Genomic DNA, 24,699 nt, shown 5'->3' with positions numbered 1-24,699 from the left:
CTCTACCTCCCCCACTTACCTCCCATTTCCCTGTTACTCTAAATTAGAGAGCTTTTTGTGGGGTTCCAGCCCTACCTCTTAGCACACCACCTGGACACATAATACTCACTCCATGGATGCTTTTTGGATGATAAGGAATAAAGAAATGAAGATACATTTCTACTCATACACGTTCATCTAATACTCTCCGGGTCAGAGCTGACGACAAAATGGTTGTGGGAACTCTTTCCTCACCTATTGGATACCTGGGTCTGAGAGTTGGTTTTAGGTTCTAATAGTCATGAGAGGGCCAAGGCAGTATTTTCGTACCCATTGAAGTCCTCCACAACTAATTCACATAATAAGGCACGTCAAATTGTAAAACAGGACACCATTTTAAACGTGGCCAGCTCTAGCTTGGCCATTCTCAGCATCACTGTTGGCCACTGGCACACAAAGAGCCTTCTGTCCTTAGCAGTCCATGCCCATTTAGTTTACTTACTGCGTTAGCCATTTTTATCATTGTTTTCCTAGATAACATATGCCATTTTTAAAAACAGCTTTTTTGAGATGCAATTTACATACCATAAAATTCACCCTTCAAAAGTGTGTAACTCAGTGTTTGTTTTTAGTGTATTCACAGAGTTATACAACCATAACTGTAATCAATTTTAGAACATTTTCATCACCTCAAAAAAGAAACCCATATCCCTTAGCTCTCACTCCTCATTTGCCCTCAACCTCCTCGGTTCTAGGCGACCACTAATCTACTTTCTGTCTCTAGAGATTTGACTATTCTGGACATTTCATATAATTGGAGTCAGACACTGTTGTCCTTTGTGACTGGCTTCTTTCACTTACCATGATGTTTTCAAAGTTTTATCTATGTTGTAGCATGTATCAGTACTTCATTCTTTTTATTGCCAAATAGTAGTCTGTTGTATGGATGTACCACATTTTATTTATCCATTCATCATTTGATAGACATTTGAGTTATTTTCACTTTTTGGCTATTATGAATAATGCTGCCATGAACTGCAAAATTTTTGTGGGGACATATGCTTTCATTTCTCTTGGGAATGAATTTCTCTTGGGAATGAATTCCCCAAGGAGTGGAATTGCTGCATTATATGATAATGCCATGTTTAAGCTTTTGAGAAACTGCTAGCATGTTTTCCAAAGAGGCTACATCATTTAACATTCCCATCAACACTGAGTGAATGTTCCAATTTCTCCACATTCTCACCAACGCTTGTTATTATCTGTCTTTTTTTTTTTATAGCTATCCCAGTGAGTGTGAAGTCGTATCTTATTCTGTGCTTGATTTTCATTTCCCTGATGGCTAATAATGTTGAGCATCTTTTTTATGTGTGTATTGACCATTTTTATGCCTTCTTTGCAGAAATATCCATTCAGATTCTTTTTAAATCAGTTTATATTATCTTATATTTTTAGTTGTAAGAGATCTTTATATATTCTGGTTACCAGACCCTTATCATATATATGATTTGCAAAAATTTTCTCCCAATCTATGGGTTGGTTATCTTTTAACTTTCTTGATAGTGTCCTTTGAATTACAAACATTTTTAATTTTGATGAAGTCCAATTTATCTATATTTTTCTTTTGTTGCTTATTGTTTTAGTAGCATATGTAAGCAACAATTGCTTAATGCAGGGTCACAGAGATTGATACCTATGTTTTCTTCTAAAACTTTTATTGTCCTAGCACTTACATTTAGGTCTTTGATCCATTTCGAGTAAATTTTTGTATACATGTCATTTTTGAAAACTAGTTAAAATGAGAAATAATTAGGAGTTTAAAACATATGCAACTGTCTTTGGCTTTAATTGAAAATCATGTTATGTTTCATTAACACATATCACTTAATGGGAAAAATTTAACTCCTAATGAGGTTGATATTCTCAATATTTACTTAAAAATTCAATAAGCTAAGAATTATTAGAAAAGGCCTTTGACATTTTTGTTTTTAAAAAATCAACTGCTTGCAGTAAAGATTTAAAGAAATAAAACCATATTTTAACATGCAATGTAAGTAATATTTTTAAATACATTAAAAACATCTTTAGTCCCCTCTTGTAATGATATGGGCCTCAGTTTTACACAGTGATTCTCAGTTAGGGGTGATTCTACTCCCCAGGGGACATCTGGCAATGTTTGGAGACATTTTGGTTTGTCACAACATGGGGGTGAGGATGGTACTAGCATCCATTGCGCAGAGGACAGAAATGCTGCCAAACAGTCTGTGGTGCATAGAACAGCCCCCACCACGAGGAATCAGCCAGCCCCAAACATCAATTGTGCCAAGGTTGAAAACCCTACTTTAACTAACTCAGTGGCCTCTAGCAAATATATTTGAGAAGAGATGTGAGTTTGCAAACACTTTTCCTCTCAGTTACAACCTCATGGGTTTCTCCCATCACAATACTGAGCCTTTCAGAGGCCAGAATGTGCCCCAGCTCCTTCCTGCCATCAAAACCCTTTATGGTGACAAAAATCTATCTGGTCTCCTCTTCTGAGGATCATTGGGGAAACACTTGCTTTCAGTGCTTAACTCATTTTATATTTGTATGTTTTCATTTTTTGAATTTTGAGATATATTTGGATAATTCATCCCCTGGTCAGCATTCATAAATGGGTAACCAAACTGTTAACGTTTATTTTAACAGATTATAGGACACCAGTGATAATAAGCGATGATTTGTGAGTGTTTGGCACTGTGCTGAGCGCTCTTCCTGCATTATCTGATTTAATTTTCTCAGTAATTCTGAAAGAGTGACTAATATTCACATTTTACAGCCATAGAAACTGAGGCACAATGAGATTAGGCGACTGGCCCAGGATTGTATAGCTGAAGTCATCACTCCTCCAAGTCAGGGCTGAAGCCTGATGGGGGTCAGCAGAGAAGTGCGGGTATGTCATAAAGCATTTGGTTACTCATGAGGAGTCACAGAGGGACAGTTAGGTAGTCCTCTCAATTGAGTCACAGTAAGTGCCCTGCCACGGGAGAGAAGGAGGACACCCACAGCGCTAGCCCCGGGGAAAGCCCACCTCACCTTGGACATGCCCAAAGACGTGTGGCTCACCTGTGACCATCCCCCATTCCGCATGGCATAGTGGACAGTGTCTGAGGACTGCTGCTTACGGGAAATGGGGATGTCTGTAGCATTGCTTACATTCTTGGCACTCACCCCCAAATCAGTCAAGGTTTGATTTTCTACCCACTGGCCATCCTCTCATAACACACTCCAATTCCCAAATGTCTCTCCTGACTTGCGACCTACATCCACTTGCACGTACACCAGCACCACTCCCCGAGTTTCTCATATGTACCATGCGCGGGGCTAGGCCAACTCACCTTCCGCTCTCCCAGAGTCGAGGTCACACTCCGGCCCCCGGACCTCACGGGCACTGCTCTTACTGGAACAGCACTGTGGTGTTCAACAAAAGTGTCTCAGAAAAAAAATCCTACTGCAGTTAAACAGTAGTATTTCCTTCCCAGGCCTTCACCCTCTATGTGCACATGGCATATATCTTCATGTATTTGATATCATTCCCCCCCTCAGAGGGGCTTTCAGGAAAGGATTTGGAGTGTGTGTTTAAATGAAGATATGCATTTTGGTGGTACGAAGATCGGAGATGGAATGGCTCTCCAGGTTAGCCATTTTGGGGTGCGGCAGGAAGTGAGGTAAGATTCTGCTCACATCTGCCTTCCAGTGTCCTCTACTACTTTGAATGAAATAGGGTGGGGAGAGAGCAATGAATAGAAATGAAGATTGCCCTCCTCTTCCAAATCTGAAGAAGGTTTTTGTTTTAGATCTGTCCTGAAACTCCTTGGGCAAATCTTTCCTTGCTCTGGGCCTCAGTTTCCCCTTGAAGGAAAGGTGCATGCACTAGACAATCTCTAAGCATCCCTGCAACGATAAACTTTGATTCTCTAAGGTACTGGAGGCTGAGTTACAGGGAAGCCCGTGGGATTCTAATCCACCCTAATTAGGAATCCATTTTAGTAGGAAGCCCACCCCGAGAAGCCTGCCCATGTTCGAAGAAGAAAACACAATGATTGGTTGATGCTCTCTTTCTTCAGTGACCCATCTGCAGGGGCAACATTGAAATTATTTAACAGCCAGCATGGCATGAGCACGGACCATCAGGAGGATAGAAGGCAGCCGGTAGAGCCTTCCGGGACTGCAGCCTGAAAGCGTGTCTCCCACCTTGCCCACCTCGCCGTTCTGCCAAGCTTTCCCGCTTGTGTTGTGGGTCTGCCTCTTCCTGTCTGACTGTATCCAGGGCCCTAACTCAAACCCCTTGGCCTTCTTCTCTTCCTGATCACTTTATACACAACGGCTATAAACATCCTCCTGCACGCAGACACCTGCTTAGTCGTATTTGTCACTCAGCAGATGCTCGTGGAGCATCCCTCTGTGCTCAGCCCCATCTCGGCTGCCCCCTCACACCCGCGCCTTCAAAAAAACGTTAGAGGCTGGGAAATTCAAGGAGATTAAGAGACCTGAGTCCTAGCTTGGCTCTGTCCCTCATCTGCTGAGTGACCTTGGACAGGTCCCTGCCCCACCCAGGTGTCAGACTTTTTCCTGTAAATGAGTGACTTGGATTGATTCAAAGAGCTCTGAGGTCCCCATTGTTCAATGATGAGTTTCTGGAGAAATGCATGTCTTCAGTAGCTGATCTCTCTCTCTCTCTCTCTCTCTCTCTCTCTCTCTCTCTCTCTCTCTCTCTCTCTCTCTCTCTCTCTCTCACCGGTCCCACAACCTCCACTATAGAATGCACTGCTGCCTGCAGGCCTGAGGCAGAAGGATCAGACCACCAAGGCGCCCACAGGCCCCTTTAAAAGGGAAGAGCTCTTGGATCACTTGGAAAAGCAAGCAAAGGAGTTTAAAGACCGAGAAGACCTGGTCCCCTACACAGGGGAAAAGCGAGGTACTGAATCGTGTTACTCTTATGAATATGTCACTTCCCATGCATCGCTGAGTGTCAGCTGTATGCCAGGCCCTCTGTTGATCCCAACGTGACGGGGCCTCCTTGCCCTCATCCCTGCCTGGCCGAAAAACACAAAGCCAGCTCCAGAAGCATCGATGACATAGATTGAGGGACGTTTTTGGTAAACCGGGCCAGCAAAACTTCCCCTTAAGTCCCGTTTAACTAGGGTTCCTGTTTATTTTTCATACAAGCCTAGATGCTTTTAAAAGTGAGAGAAGTGACCATTAATCATGATATCAGGACATGAGACCTGAACAAGGCCCGTCCTGTGCAAACAACAAATACCCTCTCTCTACCCTAACCATCCCTGCCCTTTCCCCAAAGTTCCTTTCTCTGGCAATTGTGTTATCCCTTCTTTCGTCCATCCTTCCAAGGCTCTGTCCCAGCCTAAAGCAAGCCATGTAGAAGTGTCTGGGGAACAGACAGCACTCCCTGACTATCCAGCCCTTCCAAGGCTTCCTGTTGCAACTCCAAACCATCCTACTGCCCACTTCTATCATGCTTACCCTTGCTTAACACACTGCTGCCCCACAGGTCTCCTTCTGTTCTTCAAGCATTCTGAGCTCTTTCTACCTCAGGACCTTTGCATGGATTCCCTCTGCCTGGAATGCTGGTCCTGCTGTCTGCCTCTGTGCTTTCTTCCTTCCCTGTAAGTGGCATCATGGTTAGAAACAGGCTAGAGCAATACGTTTTAAAACCTGCTGTGCCTCCATTTCCTCATTTATGAAATGGGGGTGCTGAAAATAACATCAGCAGCCGCATGAGGGTGTTGCAAGGATTGAGTTAAGATACATACAAAGCCCTGAGAGCAGCACCTGGCACTAGTGAGTGCTATGCGACTATGAGCTATTATTATCCTTTCGGCCTCAGCCGTACTGTCTCCTCTTTCAGGGAAGTCTTTCCTGTCTCCTTGGTTTAGGACGTGCAGTCCCTTCAGCTCCCCGCTTGGTTATTCTCCATCTCAGGAGCCTATGCACGGCTCTCACAACAGCTCCCATTTTGTCTTTCTCTCTTTATCATTTGTCTCTCTCACTGGCCTGTAACAGCCATGAGGGCAGGGATTCAGGCTTTTTTGACTCACACAGTACCCCCCACACCCAGTGGTATACAGTAGGGCCTGGTATACAGTAGGACTCAGGAGAGAGTTGGTGAATGAATGAATGGGTTCAAATTAAATAAATGTGTAATGAAGCCCGTGGGCTATATCCTTAGACTATAAGCCCCCTGAGTACAAGGAGCACATCTGTCTGGTTGATCATTACATCCTCGCACCTAATAAACCCTAGTACATAGTAGGCACCCAATAAATATCTGTGGAATGAAAGCATTCATTCTGATTAATTAATTAATTACTTGTGTGACTAATTGTTTATTTTCAGTCTCTTCCATTCTCCCCACCCCCAAGAATGTAAACGTGATGAGCCAGGGGTCTGTCTGTGGTTTTTATCTCTGTATCCCTGTTGTATTCTTAGCACAATGCACTGCACAGCGCTCCTTGATAAATAATAAAATGAAAGAGCATGCAGGATTAGACAGCGTGGGGACGACGTTGATCCATCCCAAACCCTGGCATTGGAGCTCAGACCAGATTTTATCGAGAACTTAGAAGGTCAGGGAAGCCCAGGGCAACTGGTTTACAGAATTTTGTCTGAAGGGCTGTGGTCTGAGATGTCCTAGAGGGGGTGGCAGAGCACGTGGGTGGGAATGACCAGGGCCTCGACCACAAGGGCCGGGTGTGCCCGGCTGGGAGTGTGGGCACCAGATGTTTTCAAGCAAGGCACTCGTGCCGTAAGGAGTGGTTTCTGTACAGCACATAAAGATAACAGAATCTCTGGATTTCATGGAGTTTTCAAACTCCCATTTTCCCACCTGCACATTTGAAAACTAGGGAAACCAAGGCTGTGAGAGAGTGAGCAGAAGACCTGGATGGACAGCTGGTGAGTCACAGCTGGCGTCCCCTTCCTCAGACACCCACCCCTCTCCCAGGGGAGTAGCCAGAGATGGGGTGGGGTGGAGAAGAGAAGGAGAGTGGTACACAACCGGTCCTGCCCCGCCAGGGAATGCCAGCCTGGCCCAGAGCCGGGAACAGTGCTCCGGACTCCCAGAGCCTGACTGCCTTTGTGAAAAACCAGGCTGACCCAACAAGGTGGCTAGAATTTATTCTATTGCCATATGATGACAATCCTAAAAAGTTCTTCCTCCTCATCGTCACCACCACCACCACCAGGGTCATCACCATGAAGTATTTACATGATAATTGCCGGAGTCCTTGTAGGTTGAGTAAGTCAGGGTCTCAGCAGAGAGTGTGGGGAAGGAGACCTTCCAGCTTTAACAGGCAGACTCAGAGCCATTCAAGTCCAGCCCTTACTGAGCATTCACCCAGCACTGAGCCCAGCTAGTTCTGAGGGGAAACAGTGCTCCAGTCACCACGAGACCTGACAGAATGTGAAAGGAGCCATACACTCGTGCAATGTCCTGAGGAATTTGGACTTCATTTACTCTCATTCCAGTGAGGGGATCAGAATAAAGCTCCTTGCAGGATATTCTCGTTAGAAGTAAATGTGGCGGGAGTATTTCAGCTCTTGCTTCCCGGCAATCGTTGTCAGTTTTGGCTCAAATAAACTCTTACAAAAATTCTCAAAAAAATAAAAAATAAAATAAAAATAAAATAGATGTGGCTGCATGTGCTAGGGAGAAACGTAAAATAAAATAAGAGAGACTTAATCAAAATGGAAGTTTTTCTCTCACTTAGAAGCGGTGCAGGGTTAGGCAGCCCAGGGCTCGTAAGGCATCTTGCCTGGCTTTAGGAATTAAGACCCTTTCCAGTTTTTTCATCTGCCATCCCTGAAATATGTCCTTATCCTCGTAGTCTGTCTGGCTGCCAAAGCTCCAGTCATCACTTCCACATTCCAATTAGTAAGATGAGGGAAGGGAAGAAGTCCAAGTGCTTCTTGTGGTTTCTGGGAGTCACTGGAGGCATCTACTGCAAGGGTATAATAAACCATGGGTCTTCAATATTTATTGAATATCCATCTTAGGCATTGCATCTATCATTTTCACAGTTGATTTTCTCTCTAGCCACTATATTTCTTTGTATGTTTTTCCCTTTTCCAGATCCACCTCTGGTGGAGGTTATGATACATTTTCCCCCAGGTAATTTTGTTGTGTATTCTGCTTATATAGGTAATTGATCTTTGCTGTAAACAATTTAAACAATAAAACAAAGTAATTCGAAGTAATTCCCTCCACTGAGAGATAGGCACTGATCCCATTTTAGTGAATATCTTTCTGGACATTTCTCTCTGCACTTCCCACCCCTCCCCGCCTCTACCATTACCACCCTGGTCCAAGTCACCATCATCTCTCACCTGGACTCATGCAGGAGCCTCCTAACCATGTCCCAGCTTCTTTCCTTGCCCTCGGCCCTCCACCACCTTGGGCTAGTCTCAATCAGTAGCCAATGTGAGCAGGGGTTTTTTCAATTGTGGTAAAATTCGCATAACATAACACGAACCATTTTAAAGTGAACAATTCAGTGGTGTTTAGTACATCCACAATGTTGTCCAATCACCACCTCTATCTAGAGCCAGAACATTTTGATCACTCCATAATAAAACCCTGTACCCAATAAACAATTGCTCCTCCCCCCCCCCGCCCCCAGCCCCTGGCAACCACCAATCTGTTTGTATGGATTTACCTTTATAGTTCCTATCATATAATGTGCGACTTTGTGTGTCTGGCTTCTTTCACTTGGCATATCGTTTTTGAGACTCATTCATTCCCTCTTGTGACTGAATAATGTTCTACAATTTATCTCTTCATCCACTGATGGACTTTTTGGTTGTTTCTTCTTTTTGGCTACTGTGATTAGTGCTGCTATGAACAATGTATGTGCAAGTATTTGTTTGAGTGCCTATTTTCCATTCTTTTGGGTATATGCCTAGGAGTGGAATTGCTGCATCATAAGGTAATACTACATTTAAATGTTTGAAGAATTAAAAAACTTTCCCAAAGCAGCTTCATCATTTCCCATTCCCACCAGCAATATACGAGGGTTCCAATTGCTCCACATCCTTGCCAACACTTGTCATTTTCTATTTTGATTTTTGGTTTTTAGTATTGTCATCCTCATGGGTGCGAAGTGATATCTCATTGTGGTTTTGATTTTCATTTCCCTAATAACCAGTGATGGTGAGCATCTTTGCATGTGCTGCTGGCCATATGTATATACTCTTTGGAGAAATATTATAAATCCTTTGCCCATTTTATAATTGGCTATTTTTTGTTGTTGTTGTTGTTGTAAAAGTTCTTTATATGTTCTGGATACTGGATCCCATCAAATATATGATTTGTGAATAGTTTCTCCCATTCTGTATGTTGTCTTCTCACTTTCTCGATAATATTTTTTGATGAAAAAAAGTTTTAAATTTTGATGAAATCCAGTTGATCTATTTTTTGTTTTGTTATTTGTTCTTTTTTTTTGTCGTATCAAAGAATACATTGCCAAATCTAAGGTCATGAAGATTTATGCTTATGTTTTCATCTAAGAGTTTTATAATTTTAGCTATTATATTTTAAGTCATTGATCCATTTTCAGTTCATTTTTCTAAATGGTGTAAAATAGGGGTCCAACCTCATCCTTTTACATGTGAATATCCAGTTGTCCCAGCACCACTTCTTAAAGAATCTATTCTTTCAACATTGAATGGACTTGAGACCTTTGTCAAAAATAAACTTGCCATAGATGTATGGGTTTGTTTCTGGGCTGTCAATTCTATCACATTATTTATATGTCTATTCTTGCGTTAATGCCACACCGTTTAACTTTGTAGTAAGTTTTGAAGTCAGGACTTCTGAGTGCTCCAGCTTGTTCTTTGTCAAGATTGTTTTGGCTCTTTGGGGCCCCTTGCAATTTCACATGAAATTGGAAATTGGCTTTTCCGTTTCTGCCACAAAAAAAAGGTCATTGGAATTTTGATAAGGATTGCATTGTATCTATAGATTGCTTTGGGTGTCACTGCCATTTTAATATTGTTTTCTAATGCTTGAACTCAGGATATATTTCTATTTATTTAGGTCTTTAATTTTTTTCAGCAATGTTTTGTAGTGTTCTATGTACAAGTCTTTTACTTCTTGGTTAAATTTATTACTAAGCATTTTATTCTTTTGGATGCTATTGTAGATGAAATTATTTTCCTAAGTTCCCTTTCATATTGTTCATTGCTGGTGTACAGAAATACTGTATATTTTTGTATGGTGATCTTGTGTAAGGTTGCTGAATTCACTCAGTAGTTTTTTTCTGGATTCTTTTGGGTTTTCTACATATAAGATTATGTCATCTGTGAGGAGAGATCAGTTTACTTCTTCCTTTCCATGTATTTATTTTTCTTGTCCATTTTCTCGGCCTAGATCTTTCAGTACAATGCTGAATAGCCACAGGGGAAACACGATCCTGTTGCTGACCTTAGGGGGCTCCTTTCCTCCTCACTCTTCCCAGCTCGTAGGCCATCGTCTCAGTGAGGCTTTCCCTGATCACCCTACCCCAAAGAACAGTGCCCACCTCACTGACACCCCAGTCTGGAACGTCCTAGTCTTTTGCTCTGCTTTATTTTTCTTCACAATGCTTAATACCATCGGATATTTTTACATGCTTGTTTATTATGTCTCCTTTCACTCCATTGTCCACTGTTATTCTGGCCCCTAGAAAGGTGCCTAGCACGTACAGTGTTTCCCCCAAAATAAGACCGGGTCTTATATTAATTTTTTCTCCAAAAGATGCATTAGGGCTTATGTTCAGGGGATGTCATCCTGAAAAATCATGCTAGGGCTTATTTTCCGGTTAGGTCTTATTTTCGTGGATACATGGTAGGAAACAATAAATATCTATTACATGAATATTTATACCATATACATTTATATACGCACACACACATATATGTATGAGTGTGTGTCCATAATTTTTCATACATGGACTTAAATTGTTCATGCTATTTTGTAAACTTGCTTTTGCCACATTTTGTCTTGGACATTTTCCTTCTTACTAAGTGGAGATCTCCATCATCCTTTCTAATAACTGCTGGAACTCCATTGTATGGATGCCCAGAATTTCTTTAGCAATCCCTATTGGCAGACCCTGCAGTGACCATCTTCGTGCATGCCTCTTTGCTCCCTCCTTCAGTTATGAGTCTGACCCTTTGAAAATATCATGACCTATGAGCAAGGAGACATTTTTTGCTCCTTATTCCTCTTTTAATAATCTGAATGTGTTTTATTTATTTTGTTTAAAGGTGTTTTTAAATTTTTTTCTCCTATCTGAACCCTCGGTTAGGGTGTCTCAGATCCTGGTATTCTATTATTATTATTATTATTATTATTATCAATATTTTTCCTATTTATAGGTTGCCTAGGTTAATGACCGATGTTTTCAATAGCGAGCAGTCTAGTTTGACCAAGTTATAAAGTTATTTTTTTCAAATGTGAAACATGATTTGTTGGAGATCTTTGATTCCTTTTCTTTGGGAAAGTTTGGCATTGGGTCCCCAGAGGGAGGAACCTCAAGGGACTCTCAGCGTCGCGAGATCACAGGGCTCAGGGATGGGCACCTGGGGCCATAGCCAGAGATTGCCCCAGTGCCACTGCACTCCCTGTAACAAGTACTCGTGTGTTTGCAGGAAAGGTCTGGGTCCCCAAGCAGAAGCCAATGGATCCTGTGCTGGAAAGTGTGACACTGGAGCCAGAGCTAGAGGAGGCATTAGCAAATGCCTCAGATGCAGAACTCTGTGATATCGCAGGTAAGAGGCGTTCCAGAAGCTCCCCCATGTCCTCCAGAAGGAGTTGACCTGCATCTGAATGGAGCCTTGGGTGATTTATTTCAACATGAACACCCTCTGTTTATAACAAGGACTAGAGGAAACCAAGAATAGCAAAATAGAAGTACATTATCAAAACCAAAATGATGGAAATAGAGATAAAACCATCCAAACCCATCACACCATGGAGCCGTCTTTTGTTGCCACGAGACCCCATCCCAGAGGGATGTGGAAGCATCCTGGAGTGCCAGCATGGGCCCTGCACCAGCCACTGCATGAAATCCTGCCCATGCCACCTGGGAAGAGAGAATGGCGTGGGGGGGAAGACAGAGGGCTATGGGCATCTCAGGTTTGGGAGGTTCACAAAGGCTGGAGCAAATTCATCTGATTTTACAACTTTGCACAGCTCAGAGGACCCCCGTAGCTCATGTTTACACTACACTCTCCATGTTCATGTGTGTTTCCATATGATCTTCACAAACAGCTGCTCAAACTCCAGAAAGTCGCCTGGTCTTCACAGCCCTTCACCACCCGGCCTTGTCTCCTTATGAGCATCTAGTCCCTGCCCCACACACCATCATGCCCTGCCCACCAAGGGTCATGCCCTGGCCACAGAAAACACCCTGCGTGCCCCACATTGTGCTGTGTACCCTGGCCAGTGGGGTTGGTGGTCTTTTTCTTCTGCAGACCAGGGGGCTAACTAACCATCACCACAATGATGACAGGAGGATGGATGGGGTGGGGAGAGACTCAAGGCAAGTGGGAGGGGAGAGGAAAAATGGGATCAACTGTGACTCTGGCTGTGACAGTGACATTGGAGGAGTCAAAGAAGGTTCCAGATTTCCAGCTCCAAAAACTAGTGGATGTTGGTGCAATTAATGAAAGTGGGTCTGTTAGTCTGTCAGGGCTGCCGTAACAAAATACCACAGGCTGAGTGGCGTAAACAACAGAAATTTGTTTTTTCACAGTCTGAAGGTTAGAAAACCCAGATCAAGGTGTTGGCAGGTTTGGTTTCTTCCAAGCTTTCTCTCTCCTTGGCTTACAGGTGACCACACCTCACTGTGTCCCTCTGTGCCTGTGTCCCCTGGGGTCCCTTTTGTGTCCTAATATCTTGTTATGAAGACATCAGACAGATTAGATTAGGGCCCACCCAAAAACCTCGTTGTAACTTAATCACCTCTTTAAAGACCTTATCTCCAAATACAGTTACAAATTCTAAAGTTCTAGGGATTAGGACTTTAACATAGGAATTTTGGAGAGTGACAATTCAGCTTCTAACAGTGGGGAAGGAGCAGATTCGGGGTAATACTGAGTTCACTTGAGGACCTTTGGAGTTTGAAGGGCCCGTGGGCCACCCAGGTGGGGACAGTTGTACGTGAAAGTGTTGAGTTCTGCAAGGGATGCACACTGGAGTCCTTGTGGCATCTTTAGCATAGAGATGCGGGCGTGGTTAGCGTTGTCAAGCTCCAGGCAGAGGGCGTGGCAGGAATTGGGGCCTAGGGCTCTGCAGGTAAGTGCCTTGGCCAGGGTAGAAACCTTTGAGAGATGAGAAGTAGAAATAGGGCAAAGCTAGGCTCAATGGGGACCAGTTAGCCACAAATGAACTGGGAACCAAAGGCCAAATCATAATGGGCAGAACCTAATACAGGAGCCAGGGAGACCGAACAAGGGTTCGGGGCTGGCCCAAGACTCAGAGGTATGTGAGGCCAGGGGCCAGGTGAGGCCACCAGTGCTAGGGGACTTGGCCAGCTGCAGCTGTCTCTTGCCTTATCGCTTCCTCAGGCTTCTTGTGGGTGTTGTGTGTGAGTCTTGATGGCATTGGTTGTGGGGGGGGTGGGGAGCAGGAAAGGGATTGGCTCTCTCCTGTAGTGGGACCATAGGGGGAGGGGCAGCGAAAAGACTCAGGTAGGCAGGAGGGGTGACTTTGGGTGATGGTGGCCAAAGCCAGGTTGCAGGGACCCACGGAGTGTGTGAGGACAGCCCCTGTGTAGACTCTGAGTCCAAACAACCCTTTTCTCAGGAGGCGGGAAATGTGGGAAAGAACAAAGACTGTGGCTTAATGAGTGAGTGTCAGGGCTGAGAGAGGAAGGTTTCCATTTTCACTGTGCAGCACAAAAGCCGCGAGGATCTCACCCAGATGAAAACAGAACCTGACGCAGGGAACTTCACTGGTTTGCTTCGCCGTTCAAGATTTGTTTTGTCAAAAGCCGCACAAGTCATGTGAGATCCCACATGATGCTCATATATTTTGACTGAACCATTTCCCTGACGGGGTCCCCTTGACTTCCGGTTAATCTGTGCAGCAGGGAGGTGGGAAGGTGACAGCGTGGTGCAGCCTCTCCACGCTGACTCACCCTGGAGCTGTTTGATCCTGATCCTTCTCCTCTGACCGTCCTGCATGACATCACTCCCCTCATTAGTCAGCTCGGAGGGATTATCAAATGACTCCACTGTCAGAACCGCCAATTCCTGGGCCAAAATAGAACTGCAATATTGGGCTAACTTTCTGTGTTCGTTTCTTGAAATTATTCATCTTTATTTTTGTTGGCATGGCGCATTATTATTGTTTGTTCATGACACCATACCCTGCCAACGGCCAGAAAGGAAACGGGGCGCTGTAAGTCGACACCAATGTTAACTGGCTAACCTTGGGCGCCTGTCGTCATTTACTGGCCATTTGAAAGGTGGCAGTGTCTCTGGAGGAGGAGGGACTGAGCATTTGTTGATCACCAACTATGTCTCAGGTGCTGTGGGAGTTTATTCCAACCCCTTGCTTTTTATTTGTTGACTGCAACAATCCTATGAAATAAGTTTTATTGTCCCCATTTTATGGATGGAGAAAGTAGGCACGGTGAGGCTAAATGCCTTGCCCATGGGGGCTGAACCCAGGCAGCTTCATTCTAGGGCCCACTCAAAGCATCACCATCCAGTGCGACCTGGATAAAGCTATCCAGCGTGGGGGTGGGGCACAGTGGACACAGACAGTGGGTGAGAGGGGGTGCCAGGTCTCATGGAGTCAGCTGGGGAAGGATGGGGCCACGGTAGGAAAGGCTCTGGGTGCCACACTGGGAGAATGTTGGGAGAGGTAGATGAAAGCAGGAGTGTAGGCAGAGAAGCAATGGTGTTCAGAGGATAGGGGGACATAAGAGGCAGGCCCCAGGTAAGGCCAAGGGCCAAGGAGCCGTGGGTCTACATGTGAGATGTGGCTCCACCCAGATACCAGCTATTCTTGGATCAGATGCCACAAGAGATGGAGGCAATGGGGGTAGGACATCTTGTCAGAGTGTTGGGTGTGGCAAGCCCACCAGAGACAGAGGTGGAAGGGGAGAGGGTGATTGGGCCTTTCTCAAGGAGGGAGTGGATGGAGCCACGAGTGTGGATGAGTCATTAGAGAAAGAAAAGTAGGGAAAGGAGTACATCATCTCGAGCTTTTGTGACTCAGCTCCCAGGCAGACCACTTCCATTAACTTAGCTGGTGCACTCATTTGCACACAACACACACTCAACAGCCATTTACCCTGGCCTCCCTTTTGTGTGCCAGCATCTGCCCTGGTGAAAGAATCCTAAGAAAGCAGCCCAGTTCATGCCCTCCCAGACCCGACGTAAACAAACACTGAGACCAACATGATGTGACAAGTGAGAGAGCATCATAAGGGAAAAAGGACAGAGTGCAGGATGGGGGCTTGGCTAGGTGGTGGGGCCGGGGAGAGAAGGCCGGAAATGGAAGCTGGTCCTAAAGGAGGAGAGGTAGGGGTGGACTAGGGGAAGCGTGGGGAGGAGGCAGACCGTGCTGAGTCGCTTGCTTTGCAGCTGCACATACAGCAGATTTGATACTTGGTGACGATAGGAACATGTAGGAGGACGCCTAGCAGATGTGTCACACTGACTCAGGTATGACATGGGTAACCAAGGCCTGTGAATTCTTGTGCATTTGTTTTTGTGTCCGTGCATCATGCATGCATTCATTCATTCACTCATGATGTCGGCATACATTATTGAACGCCTATACTGGGATGAATCAGACCCAATCCCCACCCTTGGGGGGCCCAGGATGTGATCAGGAGGACAGATCAGAAGCATGTAGATTTTAACATGAAAAGTGTCACTGCAGGGTGATGGGCAGACGGCACAGGCCTCTGACAGTACTAAGCTCTTGGCATGTGGCCGTGGAGTGTAGGTTGGAGGACCCTGGGAGTCATCTGCAAGCACTTGGCACTATCAGTGCCTCCCCTCCCAGTCAGGGACGTGATCCTGGCTCGCCATTAGGGACCCTGCAAGGTGGGACAAGACCCAAGAAGGAATGGGGAGGAGAGAGATTCACCCTTCAGAAGGGCCAACCCCCAGGGCACCCCCACGGGCAGTTGGCAACCCTGGCTCATGTGACTGTCCCAGACAGTGTTAGCTAGACAACCTGGGCTTCTGATATGCTTTCATGCCCTTAGACTCCTGTTCTACAAGAGTCGGGGTGTGGCATATCCAGGAGCCATTCAATTGCACCCAAGTCCTGGGCCAGAGCCAGCTTCTCCCACCTGTTCCCAGCAGGCCTGCTGTCTGCCCCAAGCCAGCCCGAGCCGTTGGCAGCTGGATGAGCCGGGATGTGTACTGCTATCTCTCTGCATCCTTACTGGAATTTTGAACTGAGTGAACCCTGCCAAGGCAGAGAGAGGGAAGAGAACTTGATGTTCTTTTTCAGAGTTCAAAAATAGTCCTTTTTGAGTTTTGAGGAAGATCTAGACTTTAAAAAAAAAAAAATCACATTCCCCAGTGCTAAATTCAGCTTTGCTAGTATCTACAAAAAATGAAGCAGCAGGCAATGTTGATATGCTGTTTTCCTCCATCACTTACGTCTGGTGACGTCGGGTGTGCAAAACCAAGCAGGGGAAAAGTGATTTGCTGCCTAGGGCTGGCGAAGGCAACGAGGGCTTCAGACCCACCAGGTATTCTGCTCAGCAAAGGAGATTTAACTTGGCCCCTCCCTCTCTCCCTCCCTCCCTCCTTCCTCTCTTCTTTCCCACTCCCCCCTTCTTTCCCACTCCCCATCCTTCCTTCCTTTCTTCCTTCCTTCCTTCTTGGAACCCTAATTTCCTCAGAGCAGCAGGATGGTATTATTTCTTCTTAGGCCTGCTATTGACGTATATTACCTCCTAGAATACAAGTTACCTGTTTTTAGGATTCTGAAGTAGAGGGGAAGTTTCAGAACTTTAGAACTGCTAGTGAACTAGTACATGGAGGAGTGGGTGGGAATACTAACTTAGAAGCTAGGAGAATCTCGCTGAACAGTCTTTGACAAATCATTTCCCTCTTGAGCCTACTAGAAAAGTGGGGGGGTCGAGAGCACCTGCCCTGCCGGCTTATTATAGAAATCAAACAGGATAAAAAGATGAGATGTCATGTGGCTGTTAAGTCCTAAGTGAAGGTAAGAGATGATCAGTGTTTAAACTCACGCCATTTTACAGCTGAGAAAACTGAGGCCCCAAAAGCAGACGTGACCTGGACAGGGTTACCCAGCAAATTAGTACCAAGGCTAGACTGGAGCCCAGGTCTCTTTCCTTTGTCCCCTGGCACTTCCTGTAACCTTCTTGCCTCTGTCCTGCTTTCTGGACTGTTATGGGAAGATGTCACCCGAGCACAAAATATATTTTCCATTTTCCACTTCTTTATTTACTCTAAACAAGACCAGACAGCCCTATGAGATCACATCTTTACTGTGATTCCCAGCAACCTTTGCAAACTGTTTTTCCAAACCTGGACTCCCAGCAGCAGCCTAAAATCCCCACTCCCCACTCCCCACGCAGGAGCTCCAGAAGGTGACAAGGTGACACATGGTGATCTAATTCACTGGCTGCTGACTCAGGCCTCAGCTCCCACTGCCCACGTAGCCACAGCTTAAATTAAAGCCCAGAGAGCTCGAAAAAATGTAGATGCCTCTCTTTCTACCCGTTCTCCTGAGCGATGAGCAGGAAGGTCTAATTTTAGCAAAGAAGACGCCTAGAATGTGAGAAACAGAAGGGGCTTTGAGATCGTCTCGTCTTGTGGTTCTGAGCTCCCACTGAGCATCAGCTCATCCAAGGAGATTAAAAAATATACCTCCAGAGATTTGGATTAGTTGGTCCAGGGTGGAGCATTGACATTGTCTTAAAGTGCCCAGGTGAATCGTATGTCCAGCCATGACCTTGTCTCATCCCTTCATTGGAGAGAAGGCTGAATCCTAGAGAGGGGTGGGGACTTGCCCAGGATCGAGGGCACAGTCAGGACCTCAGGAAGTTCCTTGGGTCTCCTGACTCTTCCCTAAGGGCTCTCGTGTTTTCTCTCTAACCAGAAATGGCTGGAGGAATAAAAAAAAAAAAGAAAAAAAAAAGCAGCAAATATTTACCAAAAGCTCATTGTTTTCTGGAAGAGGTAGAAGAAAGATGATATTCTTTCCAGCCTTCAGAAGCCCCCAGTCCAGTAGGGGAAGCACAGCCGTACCTAGTGATCTCTAACACCATGTAGCGTATGTGCTGTGCTACGGACACCAGGTGCTGTGGGAAAACAGAGAGAGAGAGAGAGAGAGAGAGAGAGAGAGAGAGAGAGAGAGAGAGAGAACCAGGAAGACACCCTGGGGGAAAAAGTTATTCTGTCTTGAGGGCTGGGGAGTTAGAGTTGTTAGGTCAAATTCAGGATGTGCAACTGGATTTGAATTTCAGATAAACAATGAATAAGTTTTGAAGTTTTGAATATACGTAGGTCCCAAATACCGACTGAGACCTACTCATACTAAAAACATTCATTATTTATCTGAAATTCTGATTTAACTGGATGTCTTGTATTTTTGTGTGCTAAATCTAGCAACCCTACTAGGGGGCATTTCAGCAGTGGACACTGCAAATGGTGAGAGAATCACCAGCAGAGAGGACAGCGTTGACAGAAGCAGGAGAATCTACTGAGCAGTGACCGTTGGTGATGCTGGAGCAGAAAGGGTGTGAGGGAGGGCCGGTGAAGCCAGGCTCTGAGGTCACAAGCCACTGTTCCTGCTCCTGGATGGCTGCAGCAGCCTCTCAGTTCCCGCCATATCCTTCCCTCCCCTGGTAGTCAGGTCCCAGACAGCCAGAGTAGTAGTCACAGAACTCGAGTCAGGTCAGCGCATGCCCCACTCAGGCTTCCCAGGCTGTACCTGGAAAAAGGCATCCAAACTCCTTACACCTCAACCTAGAAGACCCTGTAGGATCCAGTTGGAATAAAATCTACTCCCAAGGGTTGCTATGAGGATTCAGAGGCATAGAGCCAGGCGGTGTTATCTACTTTTCCCCTTGAAACTACCTGCGGAGCTTTAAAAAAGGCAGATGTCTGCCCCCGTCCTCAAGATTGTAGTTTCATTCATCCGGGGTAGGCCTGAGCATCAGGAGTTTCCAAAGAGTCCCCAGCAATTCCAGTGCACACCCAAACCAGAATCGCTGACGTACAGCAGATTCTCTGCTCTGGAGGGAGTGCTCGGTGAGGGGGCCTGTTGTGCTGTCTGCCGCTGTCCAACTTCATCTCTGTCCGTCTTCTGTGTCCCCCTCACTCCTGGCCTTCCACAGCCTGCGCTTTCCCACCTGCCGTTCCCTCTGCCCGGAACACGCTGCCTCCCTCCTGTCAACGTGGCGCACTTACTCATCCCTCCCATCCAAATCCCTCTGTTCCCTTCTCCCAGAACACACCGAACGTTTCCTTTACAGCACTTGCCATACTCTGTGCTTATGTTTCTAATTGTGTGGGTACCTGTTAGCGGCTCTCTCCCCTAGTAGACTGTAAGCTACCTGGGCAGGGAGCCTGTCTTTCTTGTTCCCGCTGTCCACCTAGCCGCTGGAGCTGGACACATGATGCCGGCACTCGATACATGTTGAAACAATGAATGAATGAAAGAATGGCTGAGCACCGGGGTCATGTGGTCAGATTTGCATTTCCAGAAAGGTCTTTCTGGCTGCACTGTGCTGAATGCTGTGGGGGTGGCCAGGACACTGGTGACCACACAATGTGGCAGTACAGCCAAGAAATGAAAGGGCTTCCACGAAGACAGAGGTGGGACCCAGGAGAGACACTATGTGGAGGGGTGGGTAGTTGGTAGGGGGTTGTTATTTGAATGAAGTTCTACTCTGAGGGACAAGTGACAAGATGGAAGGGGATCCAAAGCAAGAGGCCACTGCTGGGAAAGTTCTGTTTTGGCCAAGTAGGGTTGGATGTGCCAGTGGGATATGGGGGGACATCTGTGAATCTGAGGCTGGGAACTAGGCTGAGGATAGAGATTTGAGAGTCACGGAAATAGAGGCAAATAAGGTTTCAAAGTTGTCATGCAAGGGCCTCTTGCCATTTCTGTGAGCAAACATTTGGGAGTGCGGAATATCCGTGCCTGGGAGGCTCTTCCATCTAAGAGGGGCGAGTCACGGGCCTCTCTTGTGTCCCATGTTCCTGCAGCTATCCTGGGCATGCACACTCTCATGAGCAACCAGCAGTACTACCAGGCCTTGGGCAGCAGCTCCATCGTGAACAAGGAGGGACTCAACAGTGAGTACCAGCCCCTGACGGCCGTGCCTGCACCCCACCCCCACTCCCAGCCAGGACACCTTGGAAGTCTTCACCACGTCTCATTTCCTCTGCCCGCTTATGCTCTCTGGCTCGTAGCAGAAGTTTTACATTCTTATGGAGCCAAATCGACCCACCTTTTCCTTGTATGCGCCTAGAATTCGTGTCTTATTTACAAAGGTCTTTTCCATCCCAATATTACAAAAATTGTCCTCCTGTACTTTCTTGTAAAAGTTTTAGAGGTCTCCTTCTTATATGCAACTTCTGAGTCCACCTGGAATTCATGTTTGCGTATGCTGTGAGATGAACTCAAACTTTCATTTTTATTTTTTAATGGATACCCCATTGTCCCAACACCATTCTTTGCAGAGTGTGTCTGTTCACCACTGGGTTGGGACTCCCCCGTGATCATAAACTCCCACGCGTCCACATGGGTCTGTCTCTGGGTGCCTCTTCTGCTGCACGAGTCTCCTTGTCCTTCCCTGGGCCAGTATTGCATTCGTTGTCTTAATTGCTCCAGCACATTGTTCCAAGCTGCCATTTTGGCCTCAGAGAGAAATGGGGGTGCCACAAGGATAATTAGCCCCACTCTGAAAGGCTTACACATTACTTTCCCATCCGGGCTTCCTTTGATCCTCACCAAAGCCCACTGAGGCAGTGACTGTTCACATTCTGCAGATGAGGACACAGAGTAAGGAATTGGCCCAGTTTTTGCAGAATGTCAAAGGCCAAGGCCAAGCAGGGCCCAAACCTTCTTCCCATGTCCCCAAACTCTGCTGCCACTTCCTTCCAGACAGTCCTTGTGTCGACAGAAAGTGGTCTCTGTTTCTGTGAGCCATCTCCCTTTTGTGGGTCACTCTAGGTGTGATCAAACCAACACAATACAAGCCTGTGCCCGATGAAGAACCAAATTCAACAGACGTAGAGGAAACACTGGAGCGGATAAAGAGCAACGACCCGACACTTGAAGAGGTTAATCTCAACAACATCCGGGTACGTCCCTGTCCTCTCCCTTCACCTGTGGGATGGAGGAAACCCATGTCTGTGTCACCCTGATGCAGACGGCCCAGGCTGTGTAGAGAGACGGGCCTGTTTGGACTCTGGGTGCTTCTGGATCAGGAATAGGGGCCAAACCTGTAGAGGGGTGGACAGTGTAAACAAGCACCTCCGTGGTCCTAGTTTCTTTCTGAGGACTGACATCAGGCCCTGATGTTCACCCCGAGCCAACCCAGCTTCGACTCGGGAAACTTGCCATGGTATTCAAAACACAGAGCTTCTCTGAGATAAAACTGAGTCACACACACAGGGCTGCATGGGATCTCAAGGCTGGAAAAGCCCAGTGCCCGCCAGGCTCGTGGGGTAACCCAGGCCCTGGGAGGGGCCACCCCTGAACCACCACTGCTGCTGTATCCTGCACACATTCAGCCTCTTTCTGCAGCCCTGGGAGGGAGCTGGTGGCCCAAATGTCCAAAGACATATTTCGAGCTGTTAGCTATATCTCTCCGGACATTTCCTGGGTGACCACCCAGGGCAGAGGAGGACAGATGGACGGGCAGTCCTTCCCGGGACAAGCTGCAGGAGGAATTCAGAAGCAGGCCCAGCTGCCTGCCCACCTGCTCAGCCAGAGGCCAGCGGGATTAGTTCTGGGAGGGTGTGGGGGTAAGACAAGAAGCGGGCCCCTCACTCCCCAGCTCCTCTTTCCTCTCTTCTCCTCTTTCCTTTAAGTGGCTGCCAGCCCCACAGGACAATCAGATTGGAAACCTGTGCCTGCCGTGTTCTCCTCCACTTAGCCTCGCATGCTGTGCTCCCATGGGGAGCTACAGTGACGCCCTGAAATGAGAGATCTGTTAAAACACAGCCAGTGTCTCTCTCGGGTGCCTCTATTGTTTGCCGTGTGCCCTGTGGGAGACACTGGTACAATTCAGAACTGTGCCCCCTGGCAGTGAATACGGTCTCAGAGGGCGTGGGGGTGTGGAAACTGGCCACAGCCCTGCACCTTCACCAGGACTCAGTTTCCCCTCCGTACACGTGGCAGTTGGATTAGATCAGTGGTTTTCACCTGAGGAGATGAAGACATATAAGCCAGTGCCCAGACCTACCCTCCCCTGAGATTCTGATTTTATTGGTCTGGGGCAGGCCTGAGCATCAGCACTGTAAGAAAATTCCCCAGCAGCCTCTGAGAGGCGGTGGGGCTGAGACCCTCTAGGATGGATGTCCCTTAGAGATCACCTGGTACAAGGCCCTCTGCCCCCTGCCATCTCTCTTTGCCAGAAACAGGCCCAGAGAGGGAAAGAGACTTCCCCAGAGCCACAGAGTAGGTCAGAAACATTGCCAATTGCTGGGGTGGCGGCCAAGCCCCTCACCCTCAGGCCTGAGCTTTTGGCACAACACTGCCCTGGATCCACTGCCTTGAGTTTTGCTTCTCCTCTGGTTGCTGCGTGCACAAAGAGGGAGTTGAATTTCCTCCCTGAAATTTTCAGGGAGGATTTTCTCAATTTATTTACCAGAAAGTTCTCCCCAAGTCCCAGCCATTTGGGGTGAAGCCAGGGAGCAAGCAAAGCCAAAAACGCTTTTCCCATTTAGCTTTTTGGTCAGAGACTTGCTAGGAATCTGGCTGCATGTGTGAGAGAGTTACGCGCCCCCCCTTCCCCCCCCCAATCTGTCTGCCCAACCTGCCCCTGGTGGGGGCTGCTGGTTACTGCCTGCCTTTCTCTCTGCAGAATATCCCCATACCTACCCTCAAGGCGTATGCAGAAGCCCTGAAAGACAACTCATATGTGAAGAAGTTCAGCATCGTGGGGACACGGAGCAATGACCCCGTGGCATATGTATGTACCTTTCTGTTCTGCTGTATTGAGGGTGAGGGGGCAGACATAGAAACAGAAGGGTTGATGCTTGTGGCCTCAGGCCTGGCCATGTCCCACAGATGAACAGTCTTGTGTGGTTGGTGAAAGGCACTGGGCTAGAGTCAGGAGAGCACATGGACAGAATAGTTGTCACCTAGTCACCTCCTATACTTTATCCTGGTTAATCTCCACAGCCACCCTGATCCCAGAAGTGCAGGTCTCCCCACTTTGCAGATGAAGAACCTGGGGTGCAGGGATCTCGGGCAACTTGCTTTGGCCAGAGTTGCAGAGCAAACGAGAGGTGGAGCTGAGATTTAAATGCAAGTCCGATGGACCCTAAAGCTGGATCTCTCTCCATTCAGCATGTCACATATGGATAAGGGCCTACCCCTCCCTGAGCCTCAGTTTCTCCACATTTAAAATCATTGTCTTCATCAATGGGTTCAGATGACCAATTTGTTTTTCACCCATGTCTTAAAAATATTCCTGTTCATTGTACTCATTATATTGTACTGATTATAAAGTAGCTGTCAATTCTTTAAAAAAAAAACACAACAACACATATTTATTGAGAGTCTCTCTGTGCCCAGCACTGAATTAGGCTCTGGGACCACAACTGTGACCAAGACAGTCACAGCTCCCATTTGGCCATGCAGACAACTAAAGGATAACAGTACAGTGTGATTACTATACACTAATAGCAAGTAAAAAGTACAGGAAGTAGCTTACCAGAGATGGTAATTAACCATTTCATAGCAATCAGTTTGTCAATATGCACCAAATAGTTTGCTGGGAGTTTGACTGGGATTGCATTGAACCTAAAGAGATCGAATTGGAAAGAACTGACATCTTGACAATATTACATCATCTTTCCCATGAACATGGACTGTATCTTTATTTATTTAGTTCTTTGATTTTTTTCATCAGAGTTTTGTACTGTTCTTCATATAGATCTTGTACAGATTTTGTTAGCTTTATGCCTAAGTATTTCATTTAAGTACTGCATCTGCTAACAGAAATAGCATTGTGCTTTTAATTTCAAATTCCATTTGTTCATTGTTGGTATAAAGGAAAGTGATTGACTTTTATATATTAACCTTGTATCCTACAACCTTGCTATAATCACGTATTAGTTCTAGGAGGGTTTTTGGTTGTTGTTTTTTTATTTTCTTTTAGTCAATTCTTTTGAATTGTCTCTGTAGACAGTAATGTCATCCGCAAACAAATACAGTTTTATTTCTTCCTTCCCAATCTATATACCTTTTATTTCTTTTTCTCGTCTTATTACATTAGCTATATGTTAAAAAGGGATGGTGAAAAGGAACATCCTTGCCTTGTACCTGGTCTTAGTAGTAAAGTTTCAAGTTTGTCAACATTAAGTATGATGTTAACTGTAGGTTTGATACAGATATTCTTTACCAAGTTGAGGAAGTTTCCCTGTATGCCTAGTTTACTGAGTTTTTATCATGAAGGGGTGTTGGGTTCTGGCAAATGCATTGTCTGTGTC

General features: G+C 46.2%; 1 protein-coding gene across 3 annotated transcripts in view; it reads left to right on the top strand.

Annotated features, from left to right (window-relative positions):
• TMOD1 (tropomodulin 1) overlaps nt 1–24,699 on the top strand; it is a 79,259-nt gene that overhangs the window by 32,709 nt on the left and 21,851 nt on the right. For all 3 annotated transcript variants that reach the window (XM_019729186.3, XM_019729185.3, XM_074330749.2), the window contains exons 3-7: nt 4,780–4,936; nt 11,668–11,787; nt 20,239–20,328; nt 21,209–21,339; nt 23,067–23,174. In XM_019729186.3, coding sequence (XP_019584745.1) covers nt 4,780–4,936; nt 11,668–11,787; nt 20,239–20,328; nt 21,209–21,339; nt 23,067–23,174 — 606 coding nt within the window. The remainder of the gene's footprint in view (nt 1–4,779; nt 4,937–11,667; nt 11,788–20,238; nt 20,329–21,208; nt 21,340–23,066; nt 23,175–24,699) is intronic.

Source organism: Rhinolophus sinicus, chromosome 16 (genome assembly GCF_057876585.1).
Source record: "Rhinolophus sinicus isolate RSI-liver-muscle chromosome 16, RSI-T2T, whole genome shotgun sequence".
Taxonomy (NCBI): domain Eukaryota; kingdom Metazoa; phylum Chordata; class Mammalia; order Chiroptera; family Rhinolophidae; genus Rhinolophus; species Rhinolophus sinicus.
The sequence above is the reverse complement of the archived record's forward strand: the minus strand, read 5'-3'. Positions and strand labels throughout refer to the sequence as shown.